At 49.0% G+C, this 19054-nt stretch overlaps 1 protein-coding gene across 1 annotated transcript in view; it reads left to right on the forward strand.

The window, feature by feature from the left end:
* The first annotated feature begins 3735 nt into the window (after positions 1-3735).
* The window catches only part of PRKG1 (protein kinase, cGMP-dependent, type I), a 390857-nt gene continuing 375538 nt past the window's right edge, over positions 3736-19054 (forward strand). Inside the window, exon 1 of the mRNA XM_003641459.6 lies at positions 3736-4214. Coding sequence (XP_003641507.2) covers positions 3736-4214 — 479 coding nt within the window. The remainder of the gene's footprint in view (positions 4215-19054) is intronic.

Here is a 19054-nt window from a genome sequence, read left to right on the forward strand (position 1 = left end):
GCAGAAGTCATGAGTTTTGTGTCTGTAGCTGCTTGAGTTATCTTATTAAGAAGCTACGTAGTGGGTTCATAGTAGCTCATGTCAGAGCAGGGAGTCCTTCTCCTATATGAACTGCACTTTCTGGGAAGCAAAGAGCCCTTCTGATACAGCAGGATGGAAAATGGCTCAGAGCTCATCTGGAACTCCTCTGGTTAGCTCATGAAGGACGCTGTGAGTTCTCAGCATGGTGAAGCATTACAGGAAGTTGGAATCAGGTCACCCATGTCATTTCCCATCACCAACCTTGGAGCAGCTGCCTTATCAAGAGCTTAATTCTTCTTAATACGATTCTTTCTTTCTGAAGAATGAGCCATCAGGATGTTACAGCCTGGCGTCTATAACTGTTAGTCTGAAATATTTCCCTGTGTCAGAACCCATTTCACAGTACTAATGCCAGTAGTAATAACAATAATAATTCCTTATTTCTTAAGCTGGGGAAATGTATCTACTCTGTATGTCAGCTCGCTTTATAGAGGATCATTTGCTTCTCTTTCCAAAAAAATAATACTTAAAGAAAGGTAATCGCAAAGGCTTTTCTACCATGAGAAGTCTTGTGGCAGAAAAATGTATATACTTGGGTTTGTTGTCCTATAGATCCTGTAGTCTTTAATAGAGTAACTCCCTGCACGTGTGCTGCCTCCCAAGGAACCAGGGGTGTTTCTGACTTATCTGCTAGCAGCCCAGGTGAGGGCCACGAGGAGCTGAAATGCTCTGTGGGTTGTTGGAGGTGCTCAAGGCCTGGGCTGGATGGGGCCCTGGGCAGCCTGGTCCTGTGGGGACAACCAGCCCACAGCGGAGGTTGAAAAACTGGGGGGCATTAACGTTCCTTCCAACCCAAGCCATTCTACGATTCTATGCTTCCTTGCAAGGTGAATGGATTTTTGTTATCAATTCTATCGTTGTTCTCATTTTTTATTACACATTTTAAGATATACATTTATAGGAAAAGACATACAGTTCAGAAAATTCTGTGCCTTTTATGATCCATTCATTTTTCTGCCCATCCAAACTTTTGCAGACACTTGTGTGCACCACAGGAGCAACGGTACAGCCTAATGAGCCACAGCTGCAGGGAGGGAACCCTTTCTGGGGCAGCACAGGACAGCCCGCAGGAATGCAGGTGTACGTGCTCAGGGTGTCTAAATATGGATGATGGATTTCAGCAAAACGAAACTATGAGCAGATTAAATGTTACAGCCCAAATCCTGCATTTTGATGACCTGGATGGCTTCCTCTGACCCAAGGCTGCCTGGGAGCAGCAGTGTTGCTGGAAACGTGATGGCTTGCCTTTAACAGGAGAATAAACACCCACGCAGCCCTATGGAAATGCCTGAGCAGCGTCAGCTGGGGCAGCGTGCAGCAGTGTTTTTCACTATTGAAATAGATAATCGTGAAGTTTTGTCTGTTTTATATATATTATTTTCCTTTTTGTGTAGGTGAAATGCAAAAGCTGCTGTCCCCACGTGGCTTTGCGTGACCTCCAGCCTTGCTGCGGGGCTCGGGCAGTGGCTGGGCCACAGAGCCAGCAGAGGCTGCAGGGTGGGGATAAAAGCAATCGATCTCATGAATCCAGGCTGCAGCTCAGTGTCCTGTCAGAGCTCACCGAGGGCTGCTGGCACAGCCACGGTGGGGAAGTTACAGCTGTGGGCTGAGTAATGTCTGTGATCTGACCATGTCAGGGGGCCTGGCATGACAAATGATGGAGCTGATCCTTCCTGTTCGATAGCTGGTATGCTCACGTTGCTATATACTCACAGCTGCTGCCGAGGGGCTGTACTGCTGCCTGCAGCAAGGAGCAGGGGACACGGCAGCATGAACCCAAGCTTTTCCATGGGATTAGGCTCCAGCACTGCATTCCCAGCCCCGCATCCCCACAGCATCTCTGGTCCCCACCTGGGCTCTGCTGGGAAGGTTGGAGGGCTGAAGCCAAGCAGGAGGCCTGGCCTTTGGCTCATGCTGTGAGCTATCTCAGTGCTTTTTGGAAGCTGTCTGTCTGTGGGTAGCACTGGAGTGGCCGGGTGCCAGGCTGCTTCCTGGCAGGGGCTGGGATGGGTCAACGCTGGGTGGCAGGGAGGGATGGAGTGCTACATAGGCTCATGGTGAAATTGCTGATGGGTTCAATTCAATCTCTGCTCTTGGTATCATCTGCAAATATCTAAATCTATATCTATGTATGTATAGTCCTTATAGTTCAAAGTAGATCACTATATGTGCTTCCTCTTCTGCAGCTCCAAAGCAGCCAGAGCTGACTGGGGTAGTGGTACTGACCATGTGCTACACTTAAAACTGAGATCACAAGAAGACCTGCTTTGCTGCCCTGTCCTTCTTTAGCGGAAGCAATGCTGATTTGGGACCAGCACTGCAGAGGTGAGCCTGTCAGAGTGTGGTGGCAATGGCAAGGCCTTAGCCATTGCCATAATTGGCAGTAAATACATACTTACACTTAATTCATAGCGTGCTTGGCACAGCTGTGTGTCTTCTGCATCCACATGTAAAGGAAAATGGGACCTTTCCTACAACATACCCATCTACCTCCATCTCTGATTAAAACTGCCTTATGGCCTCTCTTTGCACCGTGGTTATTCCAGCATTTATCAGGTTCCTGCTCTCTGCATGAGGCCGAGATGTATAGGCAGCCCTGGAACAGCACACCAAGCTGTGCTTATGGCATAACCCTGTTGGCAGGTAGTGGTGCAATGTAACTTCGGTGTCTGCTGAGGACAGTGCGCACCTTCGGGCACTTCTCTTCCCCGTTCCTCGGCAGCAGTCACTTTTGCCAAGTCCCTGTGGTGCTCCTGCTCTCCTAAACACCCTCCTCCTGCGACAGTGTGAGAAGGCTCGGTCTGTCTGTCGGTCCGTCCGTCTGTCGGTCCGCCTGCCCCTGCCCCGAGCAGCACGGCGGTTCCCGGCAGCAGATGGCGCTCGCTGCCTTCCGATGAGCCGAACGCGCTCAACTTTCCCGTCCCTTTCCTCCCCGCGTCCCTTTCCTCCCCCCCCCTGCGCAAGCCCCCGCCCCGACCCGGGGATGCTCCGGGCTGTGAATGGGACCCAGGAGCCACTGCGGCCCCGGGGTGAGCATATACCCCGCGTGAAGGCTGAGGGAACAAATCACAAACGTGGGAAAAGATCCCCCATCCCCAGCTCGTTAACAGAGAGGCCGCTAATTGCCTTCTCCGCTGACCTCGGGCTTGTCGTGCGCAGCCGCTCCCCCCGCGCTCCCGGGCTGACCGCAGCTGTGGCCCCGCGCTCTGTGTTGGGCTCCGCTCCCTGCAGCGTGGGGCACCCGCGTGGGGTGGGACACGGGGAGACCTGTGGGACGCGGGGTGTCCGTCGGTGAGGGACGTGGGTGCCCGCGAGAGGTGGGATGGGGGTACCCGGAGGGAAGTGGGGGCCGAGAGGAAGGATGCGTGCTGATTTCGGGGAGGGATGGAGATACCCCGTGGTGATCGGGGGACGCTGCGGGGTCGGGGGTCGGGTGGGGGTGGCCGGGGTGGGGAGGGGGGACTGGGGTGCCGAGGGGAAGGGCTTCGGGCGCGGTGCCGGGCACCCGGGAGGAGTCGAGGGGATGCCGGGAGGGCGGTGCCGGGGCTCCACGTGGCTCATTAGCGGGCGGCGATTTAATATTTATGAAGTGTTCTTGTTTGAATCCCAAGTCTTCGGCTCCAGTTACAAGGAGCTGCGTCACCCCGCGATCACATGGTAATTGTTGCTATTTCCAGGATCCCAGCCTCGCCGAGTGGCACAAAAGCTTTTCCCCTTTTTCTCCGCTTTTTTCGGGCCCCGCTTCTTCTCCCTCCGCCTCTCCCTGCCGCTCCCCGCCCGGTGCCGGGCGATGTGGGGCCGGCGGCCGTGAGCGGGGCGGGCAGAGCCGCCCCCGTGCCCCCTCCATGCGAGCGGCGCGGCCCCACCATGAGCGAGCTGGAAGGGGACTTCACCAAGCTGCTGCTGCTCAAAGAAGAGCGCATCAGGGAACTGGAGCGGCGCCTGGGAGAGAAGGACGAAGAGATTCAGGAGCTCCGCCGCCGTCTGCACAAATGCCACTCGGTGCTGCCGGCCCCCAGCCCGCACATCGGGCCCCGCACCACGCGGGCGCAGGGCATCTCGGCCGAGCCGCAGACCTACCGCTCCTTCCACGACCTCCGCCAGGCCTTCCACAAGTTCACCAAGGCCGAGAGGTAGGGCGGGGGTGCGGGACCCCTCGGGGCCGGGGGAAAACTTTGGCTCCCGCGGGCGCTGCCGCCCCGACCCCGTTCCTCGCTTCCCGTCCGCTCGCAAACGCGCCCCGCGCCCACGAGGAGGCTTTTTTGGGGGGAGCGGGGAAGGCTCGGGTTGAGCGTCGCGGCGCGGTGGGAAAAATGGGAAGCGGCTCCCGACCGCATCCCCGGGGACGTGCGGGAAAGTTGCGGGCGGAGCGCGGCCCTTCCTGCGGCGCCCCGAGCATCCCCGGCCGCGTCCCCACGCTGCCAAAGCCCGCTCGGCGCGGCCGGGGCAGCGCGCACCTCTCCTCCGCGCTGAGCGCACCTTGCCGCCGCGCTGCCCGTACCCCCGCTGCGCGCCAGCAAGTGGGGCAGTGAGCTGTTCCCCGACTCACCGTGCTTCTCTAAAGACGCTTTCTTTAAAGACGGTTGGTTTGGTTTGGACTTTTTTTTTTCTTCTCTTTTTTTTTTTCTAACTGTGTGAGAAGACTGAATAAAACTGAGCAAAGCCCTCTGTTCACCTCTGCCCCAGCTAAGCACATCCCTTCTCACTCTCTGCCCGAGGCACAGATCCTGCCCTGCAGCAAACAGGGATTCCCTTTCCCCCTTCCCTTCACTCTCCCCAGACCCAACCCCTGCTTTGTGCCATGCAGCACCCTGCCCCACTCGAGACCTCTCCCCACAGTGCCCCTGAGTTGGCACCCTCGCCCCAGCACCGCGCTGGGCACCAGTGCCCACAGAACCAACCCCACTACCTCGGGATGGCACTTGGGTTAAAAGTTTAATGTGAGAAAGAAGGTCTGCTTCATTCCTCTCCCATCTCATTACTGCGGTGCGATGTTGCGTGTGCCCCAACCTGCTCTCATCCCCCGCGCCTCCTGCCTGGCTCCGATCTGCAGGAGCTTTGAGAAGCACGCAATGTGCTGCTAAAGCCCAGCACTGCTCTCCTGTCCCCACCCTGACGTGGTGTCTGGAGCCATCTCCTCCCTTTGGGCACTGACTGCAGAGCAGTGCCAGCAGAAACCTTCTCACCCTGGCCTGGCATCGACCTCCAAGTGCTTTGTAATCTCTGAAGATAAACACACATCGATCTGCAGTGCGATAAATTCTATTTATGGCGAGACGGTCTGCGGCACATACCAGTGTTTGAAACTCCCAAGAAGTTGGAACTGGTAAAGGGGATAAAGAAACTCCAAAGAGTGGGTAAATCCCATCTGGAAGCGGGATGCTATGCCTGCATCCATGCAGCTGCAGCAGTGTGCCCTGCAGCCTGTCCCCCGTAATGTGGTACAGACGTGGACTGAAGCAGGGGCAGTGAGACCAGAAGGTGCTGAAAGAGGGGCTGTCATTTGTCTGGGTGCTCTCGTACTGTTATTCCCCCCAAGCACTTAATTGCCTGGGCTTTAATGGAAGAAGGCAGAGTGTTTCTATGACCATGCGTACAGCACGATTCTGATAACAATCAGAGTTGTGCCTGTTTTGCAGAATATAGCTCTTTCCTATTGTTTTCTTGCTGTGTTATTGCTCAGAGATGTGTGTAGAGACAGGAGAGCCCTGTGAATGATTCTGTCTGTATGAGTGTGCTGAGTGCTTGCACCACACCAAGCCAGCTGCTGGCAGGTGCTGGGGGTGAGGAGGGAACCCCACAGCAGTGCCCTGGGCATGAGCGCTGGGGTATGCTGGGGGCAGAGGGGGAGCTGCCCAATCCTGGCAGTGAGGCGCCCCTGGGAGCCCAGGGCTGCTCCTCTGCGTGCTCAGCACCTGGAGATGCTTTGCGTTGCATGAAAGATGGGTGTGAGCTCTAAACTGTAAATGCCTCAAAATGTACTCTCTAATTCAGAGACGCGGTACTTAATTCCAGCTTACTGCTGCTTGTTGCGGTTGATAAGCCCTATCTGAACCGATGCTGCGCTGCTTTGGGAGCTGCTACATATTTGGAAGCAGCCAATGAAGCCCTTGCACACAGGTACATGCGTACAGGCACCGTTGTGCACGCGGCTGTGCTCCAGGTGTGTGGCCGCATCCTTGGGTTGAACGGTGCTGTCTGTCTGTCCTTCTGTGTCAGTTCGTGTCAAGGCATCTCTGAAGGGGGGCGGATCCCGGTCTGCTCCCAGTGACTCTTCCACTCACACTTGTTGCGCCTGCAAACTTTGCCTCTCAACGTTTGGACTTCCCCCCCCCTCGTTTTGGGAATTACCTTCGTTTCAGGGAGCGTTTGCCACAAGATGGCAGTGGGGACCAAGGTTTTGTGTTAGAAGCCGGGACTTGGCGTGCTCTCAGCCCAGCAGACCTCGCACAGCCCTCGTGCTGGGTCTGTTCTTGGTGTGATCCTGGTAGGAATCTCTCGCTTCTGCCCCTTTCTCCTTTCCTGCAGGTGTAGGACAGTGTGCTGCTGCCGGAGCACATCTCCCACCGTGCGGGGAGGTCGAGTGGGTCCTCTTGGCAGCAGCATGCGGTGAGCTGGAGCTTGGTGGTGGCTGTGGCACGATCAGCTCATTTCAGTGGATGGTAATGTTGAGGTCAGCAGGGAGCGACCACACGGCAGGGAAGAGTCAGACAGCCCAGAACCAGCAGCACTAGGGCTGTCCCACACAGCAGCTGAGGTTGCTCCTGTAACCAGAGTATTCTCCTGTTACTGTGCAGCAGTGGAGGTGAGGAACTGCAGCGTGTGTTTAATCTAAACCACAGAAAAAATGCCTCTTTTTCCCCTCATTTATCCATTGCCAATCTGCTTCCATTCAGAGTGCTGTGGCAGCACATTCCTGGGATATTTCAGCACCGGTTGATTGGCAGGGAAGGAATTTATTTGATTAATCTGAAGGAATTTTATTGGATTCAATGATATCAGCATACATCTGGGGAAAGCTAATGCTCCAGGTACTCCTGTTGCTTTTAGCATCCTCAGCTCATCGCTGGCCCAAAGGGAAGAAAATCCAAAGGGGGAAAGATTGACCGAGCATTGTTTAACCTTCAGACAGCCAGATAGCATTGCAAAGGAGCAGCAGGGGTTTGGGCAGCCTTCCCTCGGACTGATGGCATACCAAGTGTTGGGGTGGCACATCCATCCAGGGGGGTTTAATGGCACGAGGCATCAGGTCCCCGGGGATGCCTGGGGTCAAAGAGAGAGGCGGAAGAGTTTGAGAGGGAGAATGAGAAAGCAAGCATTCACAGCTAATCGATAGAAACTATTTCCTGTCATTTAATTTTTAATGGGCTTCGAGCTACTGCTTCCCGTTGGCGAAGGGAGGGGAAGGGCAGGGTGGCCAAATTGAAAATCATGGAGCCCTGTGTTTTAATTGTCTGGGTATTTTTTAATGAAGCCATGCCAATGGGAGACGATCCTACAGCACGCCTTACAGCAGGATTTTCCTGCTTTGGACACAAATCCCCAGAATGGGGTTGCATATGGGCTTTGAAACCAGAGCTGTTCTCTCAGGTGAGATGATTGTTGACGTGAGCTCACTTTAAAGATATAAAAGGGCTGTGGTGTTCTTCTCGTGTCTCGTGGCTATCGCTGGAGGTCACTCCGGGTATGGAGGAGAAAAGGATCTGGGTCTCATTTCAGTATTGCAGACTGCTTGGCCACAGCAGTTCTTTGTTTGGCTTTTCTTTGCTCACAGCAATGTCACTTTTTCTCAGAACTTCAGGCCATACTATGGGAAAGGTAATTCTCCAGCGAAAACCTCAAGGGTGACAAAGTGCGTCAAAATGAAATGAGAAGAAGGACTAAAATAACCCTGCAAGTCCCTCTTTGCAGCTTTCCTAATGAGAAACTTGGGAAAAAGCCTTCCCGAGGTACGTGCTCAGCTGCCTGTGGGGCTGATGGAGGTCCTGGAAAACATAGAGCAGGGTTGGCATGGGCTCCTCCAGCAGTCTCCCCGGTGCCGTGACTTCCCAGCTGGAAATGGTGAGGACTGCTGCAGCCTTCTGATTTTTGTCCCTTGGTTTTTTCCGGTTTGTTGTTGTTGTTTTATGTTTTGCTCGGGGTTGTTCCATGAGTACTACAACGCTGCCGCCATGAAGGAGGCACAATGGAGATGCTGAAATAGCTGGAGGGAGGGAGGCTGTGCTCAGGATCGCACGTGGTGCGGCAGCTTGGATTCTCCAAACCTGTCCACCAGCACTTGCCATCACAAATAATGATGCTTATCTTCTGGCTCAAACCCCCATTTGAGACAAAACCCAAGTGTTGTGCAAAACTCCGTGCTGGTGGCTGGGGAGCAGCCCCTCCTTCAGCACAGCCTTCAGGGAAGGCTGTGGACAGCAAGAGGTGGGAAGAGTGGGTGGCTGCTGTGTACGGGGGCAAGAAAGGACCCCTCCAACCTGCATCCTCCTTCGGTTGCTTTAAACATTGGTCAGGGCATCTAGTCCTAGCATACAGCTTCCCCTAAGACAGTGAGCTTTGAGGGTCATACTGACACAAGTCTGTTGCATTTCCCCTCCCAAGAGTTGCTGCTATATCTCTGAAAGGGTCACTACAGTTGTCCATTAACAGGTGAAGAATGTGCTACATATACTGAAGCACAGCTCTCTGTTCTCTCGACCACTTGGAAACCCTTATACATTTTGCTGGTCAGTGCATAAAGAACTTTTAAGGGAGATATGTTACAGGTAGCAGCAGGTGAATGTGACATCCAAGCATTCCTGATGCACAGCAGTGTGTAATTTGAGTTAGATATGGTAGCAAAGTATGAGCTGAAGATGTAGCTAAGCTTTATCATATGTTTTTTTGACATTTGGTTTGTAGTAACAGGGTACAAGGCTGTGATTGATTCTAGTGATCACAACAGGATGGTGATTTGGGGTGATATTGCTTTGTGTTTCGCTCTCTGTTGGAAATTCCTTTCCAATCCCTCAAGGTAAAATCACATCAATACTTTCAGTATTTTAAATGGCCAATGCGTGTATAATTCCTATTAAAAAAAAAAATCTGTTTTCAATAAGGGATCTGGCTCAGAATCTTGTAATTCTACTTCCCGTTAGGTGATATTTGTGCCTGTGATATTGTCACTAATTTGTTTGAACTCATTAATGCTTCACATGCAGGAGATCGGGCCCTGATGAGCGTTTGCTTGCTTACACTCTGTTATATACCCCACAGTACATGAAATTGGGAATGATAACTGGAGATAATTTCTTCAGGTAATGTGCTGAGATACCAAAGAAATACAGCCAAATCCTCTGAACGACTTCATTTGCACGCTGAAGTTTGTGTGCGTGGCTGATGGTTTGGTTAGAAAGGCTTTTGTTTCTGCAGGGAGCAGCTCCCAGCTGGGTCGGGGTGGATCACAGGCTGCAGCATGGCAGCAAGTGGTTCTGGTAAAAGAACTGGAAAGCTGCTTTCTTCTGCCCACGTTGCCAGTAAGAAGGCAGTGTCTCCAAGGGAGGCATTCCTGCTTTTCATCTCCCAGCACTTATCACTGGAGGGCAGTGGTGTCTGGGAAGATGACTGGAGGAGGAAAACCACAGATAAATAACGTAGCACAGCTCCTGGAAGACAAATGCAACGTGTGCTTGAGGACTAGAGCGAGGATTTCAAAATGGACAGCCATGGAAATACCTTCTGCACAATTTAGCCTCTGCATGAAGGACCTGGGCTGATTTGGGTAGCTGGGCTGCGTGCATTCAGCACAGACCATACCTACATCCCCCCAGTGTGCAGCGGGCATGGCATGTGCCTTGCCACGGGCTATTTGCACCCTGCAGAGATGGTGAAGTACACTGAAAGGAGAGCAGGAGTTGGCCGTAGGTGGACATAAACCTATCAGAGTGCATCCACAGGAGGATGGCTAAGGAAGTGAGAAGGGCCTGGAGGGCAAGGTGTGTGCAGAACAGCTGAAGGCCTGTGTTGGTTGGGCCCAGCGCTGCTGGAGCTCAAGGGGTGTTGGGCATCACTCCTAGACATAGGGTTTGGGCAGTGCTGCGCGGAGCCCAGAGTTGGACTCTGTGATCCTTATGGGCCCCTTCCAATTTGGGGTATTCTGTTTTTCTGTGATTTTAGGGTTCTGTGAGATTAGTCCAGAAACCAAGGTCACAATGCCTCCTTCCCACTCGTGAGACTTCTGTGGTGGGAGAAGGAAATGCAGCACGGAAATGCCTTGCTGCACAGCTCTGCCCTGCTTTCTGCTGCCTCCCTGTGTGATTTGCCCCTTCTTTCTGCAGATTCCTTTTTGTTCTGCTCATGCAGAGATGCTCCCATAAAAGTTACGGGGTCACGGAGTCTCTGAGGGGCAGCTCCACCAGTGCCATAGTGAAAGACCAGGAAGGTGGGTCTATTTTCATTCCCTTGCAGCAAACACCCTGCACATTTTCACACGAGCACCACAGGCAGTAAGAACTGTTTTTTTTCGTCACGTCTATGGCTACAAACAAGACTTGAAAGCCTTGCTCCAGTGAAATCCATGGGGATTCAAAAAGCAACAAAATGACAGTGTTTTTTTTTTTCTTTTTTTCTGTTCTTTTCCTGTTGTCTTTTGTCTAGAAAGCAACAGTCATCCTATAATTATTCAAGGGATAGTTTAGTTTTTCCAGTTCCTCAAACAGCAGATTACTTTGAAAGGACAAGAAAAAACTCTTGTACTTTAAGCAACAGATAAACAAACAAATAAGCAGTTGACTTTCACTTTATTTTCCTGTAAGGATAATATAGGTCAAGGTTTAACTGCAGATTCACATCTTGCAGAGACAAGCATGGATCTCAGTTTAGGTTCCTTTCATGACCACAATGTGGAGGTCAGCAATGTCACGAGAACTTTTCTTTGCTAACATGTATTGGTTTCTTTTATGATATGATCACTGATAGAATGGAAATAAAGTTGTTTACGAGCAGATAATGGGATACTTATCTCCTCAAGATAACTGTCTCCTAAATGTCTCACTTAGGTCTTCATATTTTTCTAGTAGAGATGCACTCATGGCATTCACTGAGCAGCAAGGAGCCTTAGCTGTGATTGCAGTCGGAGAGCCCTTCTGTGCAGGATGAAGCTTTGTCCAGCTACCATAACCTGCAATTAAAGAATCCAATTCCCAGGTCTGCAGCAGAGCACCTGTGAAAGGCCACAGGAACCATCAGCTTTCTATTGAGTTCAACCTGTCTGCTTTGTTGACCTGTTGGCCTTTGTATATGGCTCTTACATTTTGAAATTCAGTTTTCCAGCAAGGGAGTTTACCCACATAGGCTGTGTTTGCTGAGTAATTGGTGTCAAACTGGATTATTTTTTTTTTAATGTTCTGTAACAGTTTTAGTATTTTGGTCTGGAACATGAGAATCTTGGTGGCGATTTTGTCACACTGAAGACAGGGGACAAACATGGAGCACTGGAAGAAATATGATGTCGGAACATGGCAGACAGCAGTGAACCAGACTTTGTCTTAATGTAGAAAAGAAGAAATGGTGATTAATTTGGCTTAGTGAAAGTGGGGAAGAAAACTGGCTTTATGACTCTGAGTTACATTACGTTTGCTTAAACAGATATGATTTATATGAGTGTTTCCACTGCAGTGAGGAGGAGGATGGAAGATGTTACAGTCCTGGAGAAATTGCCCATAAAATTAGCCACAGTTTCACATTCCTTTTGCTGCATCTGCTTTCAGACCCTTAGAGTTAGCTTTGTGAATAGCAAAAACCCAGGTAAGTGCAATAACCTTTTGAAGAAAACGCTGAAAACAAGCAAACAAACAAAAAAACCTCAATGTATTTTGAATTTAAGATGATAGTTTTTATGTGAGATCCCATTATTTAAATGCATACATCTGCTATTCGGAACGCTGAGAAATGTTTGGCTGGTATTGGCAGATAGAGCACTGCCACACGTGGGTTGTGCAAAAGGGAAAAAAGAATGAATGCATTGAGAACAGAGTTGTTTTTATTGCACAACAGACCGGACAGCAAAACTGCCCAATGTCGGTTGTTGTTGTGCAGTTACTCCCAAATACATAAGCTGCTCATTTCCTTGGCGTTTAGGGATTGAAAAAGCTTGAGCTCTCCATGATGGGGCTCAAAATCAGCTCTGAGAGAGGAGATTCTTCTTGGGATCATACCTGTTCCAGGTCACAGTGGGGCTCCAGCTCCATCAAAAGGAGCCACCGGGATGGTGGGGGTGAGGATGGAGCCATAGAGCTCGTGCAAATGGAAAGCAGCAGGAGCGACCAGCTTTATAAGGAACTTTTCCATAGTTCCCTATAGAAAAACACCACAGGTGTTAGAAGATATTTTTATCTGTACACTTGAAAGCATTTTCCTTTGGAAGTGAGTCCCTTTGCACTCATTTTACAGGTGATGGGAATGTGAATAACCTACTCGTGGTTGGTGTGCTGGCTGGTAGCAGGGTCAGGATAGGAGCCTTGTGCCCTGCAACTTTGTGAACATTGCTCAAAGAGAAGCATTCTCCAGGGCTGTGCAAGCTATAATTGCAATGTTTTGCTGCTTTTATGCATTTCCTTTGCCACCTTCTGCTGGTGACTCTGTATAGAGTGGTAACCTTAAAATTACCATTGCAATTCTGTCTGACTTCAGCTCTCTCTGTAGCTCAGAAAAGCACTATTGAATATGTAAAAAATTAATATCAAAGCAGCATTAAAGGCTTTTATTTTTTTTCCCTCACCCATTGATTTTCTTTTTTTCATGCTCCATTAAGAAATCTGTCTCAAGGTAAAGGGAGAAATCTGCCCGTTCCCTTTCATTGCATAATGCATGGCTGGGGCATTAGTGTGTTGTGTTGGCAGTCAGGCTCTCCCTGCCTTACTTTGATCTGCAGTTTTTATTATCGATGTCCAGTTCTGGGAATGATCGGGCTTCCTTCTGGAAACACAGACCATGGTAACTCGTCTCCCTTGCAGAAACCTTGATCTTTTTATCCTCTGCTCGGCTGACTTTTCTATGCTAAAGTCAATGTTCTGTCTTCTGGAGGGGGACTGCCTGTGGCAGCTCCAGCCAGAAGCGTGCTGGAAAAGATGGCTCAGGTTGCCTTGGGTGTTACGGATATGAAATGAGGAGATCTGCTGGAGTAGTTTCTTATTCTGCGAATGTATGTGCTTGGGGCAGAAAAGGAAATATGCATGGGAAAGGGAAGTGGGGACAGTGCTGGGGTTAACTAATAGGCACTTTCACAGAAATTTTGGTGCCTGATTAATCTGTGTCTGTGTGGTAAACTCTATCCTGGTGTAAACTCTATCCCGATGAAGACAACCGGCTCCTTGCAGGGACTTTGTGCATCCAGACACTGAACCACCTGTGGTTTCCCTTGCCCAGCTCATTATGAGCTCTTGTACCTTTTCAACTGGGGTGGCCCGTTGTGCTATTGCTACTCCAGTACGAAGGCCTGGGTAAAGCCATTTTCCACCTTGAGCGTTAGGTCTGTTGACCACTTAGCATGGGAGTCTGTTGGGGGAAACAGTTTTCTCGTTCTGTTGCTAAATATAAAGCTGATAAAAATCAAGTCCCTTAATTTAATCTAAATAGAACATGAAAACAGGGACAGAAAAATCACATGAATTTAGTGGTTAGTTGTCTGCTTAAATTATGTCATTAATCTCCCTGAGTCATGTTTCTGCAATCATTTTGCCTAGGCAGCATGTGAAACAGTCCGTTTGAGCTACTTCTTTCCCACCACTAGTGTTCCTCTGACCCCATCCTGGGCCTGTGATTCATTAGGAACTGGAAGCAGCAGTTATTTGCGTGGGCGTTGAATTTACTCATCATGCAATCATTTTCACATTGTGAGGCATAATATGGAGCTGATAAAGTCTGTACATCTGCATTCTGTCTGGGCTTCCGGGCCAAGAAGTCTGCAGGATGTTGGACTGACAGCATTAGTAAATTCAGCGTGTAACTGTGATTTACAGAAAGAGGCTTTACAATTGCATTTGTATTCACTTTTGAACCCTTTTGCCATGCCTGAAAGATATTGAGTAGCCAAAGAATGAATGAAAATGAGTTCATTTTTCACAAGTGTTTCTGTTATAAGGCCAGCAAGTCCAGCTGTGATCATCTAGCCTGACTTGCAGGAGATGGGCCATTAGCCTTTTTGGAAGTTTTGTTCTCTCTAGTGTATTTCTGCCTTAAAAATAATAATAAGAAGAAGTAGTATGGTTGAAAAGTTTCCTACTAAGAGAACACCATGATCCTTTGGGAAGATGGATTGCCCTAATAGCTGTGCCTTAAACATTTGTTCTGTGTTTCAAGCCTGGGTTCATCTGGCTTGATGGCGCTGCTGACCCCTGCTGCCGCTGCCTGTGGGGTGAGCTGTTCACTCTCATGCCTTTAACCACCACTCTGCCAGGATGAAAAGCACTGGGAGAAAAAACGTGCTCACCAAGTTCTTGTTTGTAGGTCAGTGTACAGCTGTTGTTGCACTACAACACTGCAGATGCTTTTCCAACCGAATTTGCAAGCAATTTAACAAAAGCTGCTAAGTTGGTTTCATGAGATCTATTTCCATAGAGTCATATAGATTGGCATTTGTTATATTGCCTTTATTTCTTCAGCAGTTAAATTGAGAATTGCATATCCCAGATGCTGCTCAGGATCAACGTCAAGCTAACGCCTGTACAATTCCTTTGACATTCTAAAAGTGTTTGTGGAGCACTTGCTTTACTCTGACCATCCTAAGTGTTTCTTGGTGTTTGAAAACTTGCTGAGGATCATCAGCAGAGAAAACCTCATGGTTCCTTGGTCCACCTTTCTTTCGAAAATCTGAAATCTCAGTGTATTAAGAATTGATAAAGGGCCCGGAGCATGTCCTCGTTGAGGAAAGGCTGAGTAACCTGGGTCATTTTAGCCTGGGGAAAAGAAGACTGAGAGGGGATCTGATAAACGTTTATAAATATCTAAATGGAGGTGGGAGGCAAATTGCTGAGGCCAGACTTGGTGGTGTGTAGCGATAGGACGAGAAGTAATAGCCTGAAACTTGAACATAAGAAGTTCGTGCTAATGTGTAGAAGAATTTCTTTATGGTGTAATGGTGATGGAGCACTGGAACAGGCAGCCCAGAGAGGATGTGGAGTCTCCTTCTATGGAAATATTCAAGACCCATCTGGACTCCTACCTGTGTGACCTGGTATAGGGTACCTGCTTTAGCAGGGGGTTTGGAGATTGATGATCTCTTGAAGTCCCTCCCAACCCCTGCAATTCTGTGGTTCTGTGATTCTGTTCCACTCTATTCTATGGAGACAGATGGAGAGATTTGCAGTTTTCCAGTCAAGAGAAGAGAAGGCTCCAGAGAGACCTTATTCCAACTTCTAGGCTCTGAGCAACCTGATCTAGCTGTAGATGTCCCTGTTCATTGCGGGGAAGTTGGACCAGATGGCCTTTAAAAAGGTCCCTTCCAACCAAAAGATTCTATGATTCTGGGAATCTGATTTTGTGTGTCTGTAGACCATGTCTCGCTCTATGTTTTATCTGTTAGGACACTGACCCATAGAGTCATTTTGTTTTCCAAGGATCTTCTGTGGACTTGCCAAATAGTGATTTTTTGCCATCCTAAGGAAGATATGACTGATGAGTTTAATTGTTGCAAATTAAATTGGCGGCCCTGCCTGCAGTAGGGGGATTGGAGCTTGATGATCCTTGAGATCCCTTCCGCCCCAAACCATTCTATGGTTCTGTGAAGTGCAATTTGTGCAATTCCAGTGTTTATAACCAGGCAGCGCTTAGGTGGGCAGGAGACAATTCTCTCTGCCCTCTGATGTCTTGGCAAAGCCATGCTAGTGCTTTCATTTGTGCTATAAAATCTCTCGTTTCTCTCATTTTATGCTAACTCCTTTCTCCTCTATGATGCCTGGTGCTGTAAGCAGAGGTGGTCCCGATGTTCTGCTAATGAAACTATTGAGGTAATGGTTTCCCAGGGAGTAGGAAACATTTCCCAGGCATTACCTTGGTCTAGCCTTCAGCCCCACACCATGATAATGGAATAATTATGAGCCAATTTTGTGTGCCTAGACACTGCTTTCACTACAGACAGTTGTTCCCAAGGAAAGGAAACGTCATCCTATTGCGTGCTGCTCTTTAAAACTTTCATGTAGTCTTTTGTTTTTGCCTTTACTAACGTAGCTTTCACTTGTATACACTCAAAGGTGTATGATATTTATTCAGCATAAAGTAATTGTCGTGTTTATCAGCGTGACTAAGTGGGTCCTGTCGCACAAAAGTGAATAGTAGGCTACTGATCTTTAACCAACATGAGGGCTAAACAGATTTTCCTTTTCTAGTAGACTTCTCATTTGAGATCATTGCACGAACAGCCAGCAGGCTTGTAGCGAGACACGGTGCAGGCAGTGTGGGACTCGCAAGGCAGGAAGCTCCGACATCAGGTGAAGCTTTCTTCAAGCAGGGGGACAACAATTGGAGTGAAAAACACTTAAATCCAAACGCGTGACCAAAACCATGATGTGGCAAAAGGATGATGTTTGGGGTTTTGAAGAGCTTCAGAAGTGTATCTCTAGTTCTAAAAACGCTACATCTGAACTGAAAACAGTGGCTCAGCAGGAGCTTGTGTCTCCCTGCTGCACTGGACCCCATTGTAGGATCTCTTGGTTGGGTGAGCTGCAGGTTGGTGCCAGCAGACAAACAGACAGCCTCCAACAAGACAGCAGAAAGTGCCCGTGGTCATTCCTCCTGGGGCATCTGGAACACCTAGAATGGTGAAAACCTAAATACTTTACCAGAAGGTTTGGTGGAGAACAGTGGGGGTGAGTGCGTGGGATACAGCAGTGTGTGCATACGTATGACGTGGTGGAAGTGGTTGAAAACAACCTAAAATGTAGTGTTTCAGCTGCCGGCAAGCAGAGGGAGGGAGAAGCTAGAGGGCTGCGAGGACCCCAAGCCTGCCAGAATAAGAGATGCTTTCAGCCCTGTGTCCCCACCCTCTGCTGTTGTAAAAGGACTCATAGAGCAGCGGCCTTTAGCAGCTGGTTTGCATAAGGTAAAGTACACAGTGGGCAGTGCTCCCAGGTGCTGAGGGTAACCACACCCCCCCCCGGGGAGCTGGAGGATGCAGCCAGAGGGACCGGCAGGGCTGAAGGGCTGCACTGTTCAGACACAGGTATTTATATCTGCCAAACCCCTGGGTTGGAGCTGCCAAGCTCCCAAACAACCACACGGAATATTTTCCTCGGCGGTGCTGGGGGGAGCAGGGCTGCTCATGGAGGAGGTGTTGGGTGGCTGTGTTGTACTCCCAGTCCTCTCAGGACACAGTGGAGGTTTTAGAGCAAGATCAGTGTAGAAAAAGGGAATAAAGCTCTTGGTGGGTGATACCGACCTCCTTCTCCTTTCTGGGTGCTCTGAAGACCATGCCACAGCTGCGTGGTTCTCCCCCAGGGAGAAACCAGTGCTCTGAGTGCAACGATCTGGTTTCTAGGAGAGAAGATGGTTGCACATTAACAGAGAGGTGATGTCTGCTGCTCTTCAGTCTTGTCCCTTAAAGTGTGTCATATCGGCAAAGCAAAAGAATTAATTAATTAATTAATTGAAAAAGGGTGCTTGATGGAGAGATGCAGTTTTTCAGATTCCTTAAACTGCATCACCTATAAATCAAGCGCTGGATGCGGGGGCATTTAATGCACAATCCTCTTGGTGGCTAAATGCAGCCTGCTGCTTCCCAGCTGTGATCCCAGCTGAGGTGGGGCTGCCTGAGCTGATGGCTGGCGTGGACTCCAGCAGCTCAGCTGAAAGGCATCAAGGTATAAATAATTAATTCCCACTAAATTATTCAAGCTGGAAATACAGTACATGAATCTAGCAAGCTGACCGGGATAAGAATGAGTAATTATGTTAATTAACCCATAAAGCACGCAGCTAGCAGGAGCTGCAATTAGTTCATGTTTTAGGCTGCCTTATGCTTTTAGGAAGAGAAATAAGGCACGTTGGTATAAATTGCAGTTACAGTTATGAGTTAAATGATACTGTTTGAATGATCTACAGGCAAAGGGCACTTGTCTTTCATCAGCTTTGTGCTCAGATGGCAGGCTGGCCCTCTCCCCTTTGGGGGTGGAATCAGATATGTTTGGTTTTTAAAGCTTTCATTACTGCTCTCTGCAAGAACTCACAGCCATTTCCAAATACAAGTAGCACAATGCAAGAAGTTGTCCCCCTAGATGCTCCACTTCTGCTTGCTTATGCTGTTTCTTTCCTATCTGTCACCGAATAGGGAGATGAATAGAGGAAAAAATCAATTAAAGTATTTTCTTTAAGATCCATTAGCATCATGGAAGAAGTGCTAACAACAATGTGCAAATTGAAGGTCTAGTTTTGCAAATATATGTAAGTAACATCACGCCACTCAGCGGGTAACAGAACCCAGATTTACAGTAAAATGCTTTTCCAGTAAAAATAAAACATCACTTAGTAGTTAAAAGGAAATGCGCAGCACTAATTCAAGGCTTTGAGTTCAACAAATTAGTGTTAACTGAGGTTTTAGAGCTGGAAACAGTCATTATCCAAATGTTCAGCTCTGTCTGCATATTCTCTCCAGTGGATGAACAATGCTCAGCCTGCAGAAAGCAGATTTTCCCCCCAGAAGATTAGAAATAGCTGTGTTCTAGACAGGTAACTGATTTTCACCTTCAGATGGAAGTATGCGCTCTGACTTCTGAGGTGTACAAATGAATATGTACAGATCTGGTCCTCTTTTTGTGTGGATTGTATTTTCCCTACTGGCATCGTGCTGAAAAATGTACCTATTGCTTCTGATTTAAATGAAGAGGCACCTGCCACCCTGACTCCTTTCCATAAGCCTGTTTGGATCTAAAGGAAATTCCCCGAGGACTCCAGTTTTGTCTTGCTCCTGTGTTGTTAGGAAGCACTGCTTTTCTCTATGAGGGTA

The sequence above is a fragment of the Gallus gallus genome, chromosome 6 (genome assembly GCF_016699485.2).
Source record: "Gallus gallus isolate bGalGal1 chromosome 6, bGalGal1.mat.broiler.GRCg7b, whole genome shotgun sequence".
Lineage (NCBI taxonomy): Eukaryota > Metazoa > Chordata > Aves > Galliformes > Phasianidae > Gallus > Gallus gallus.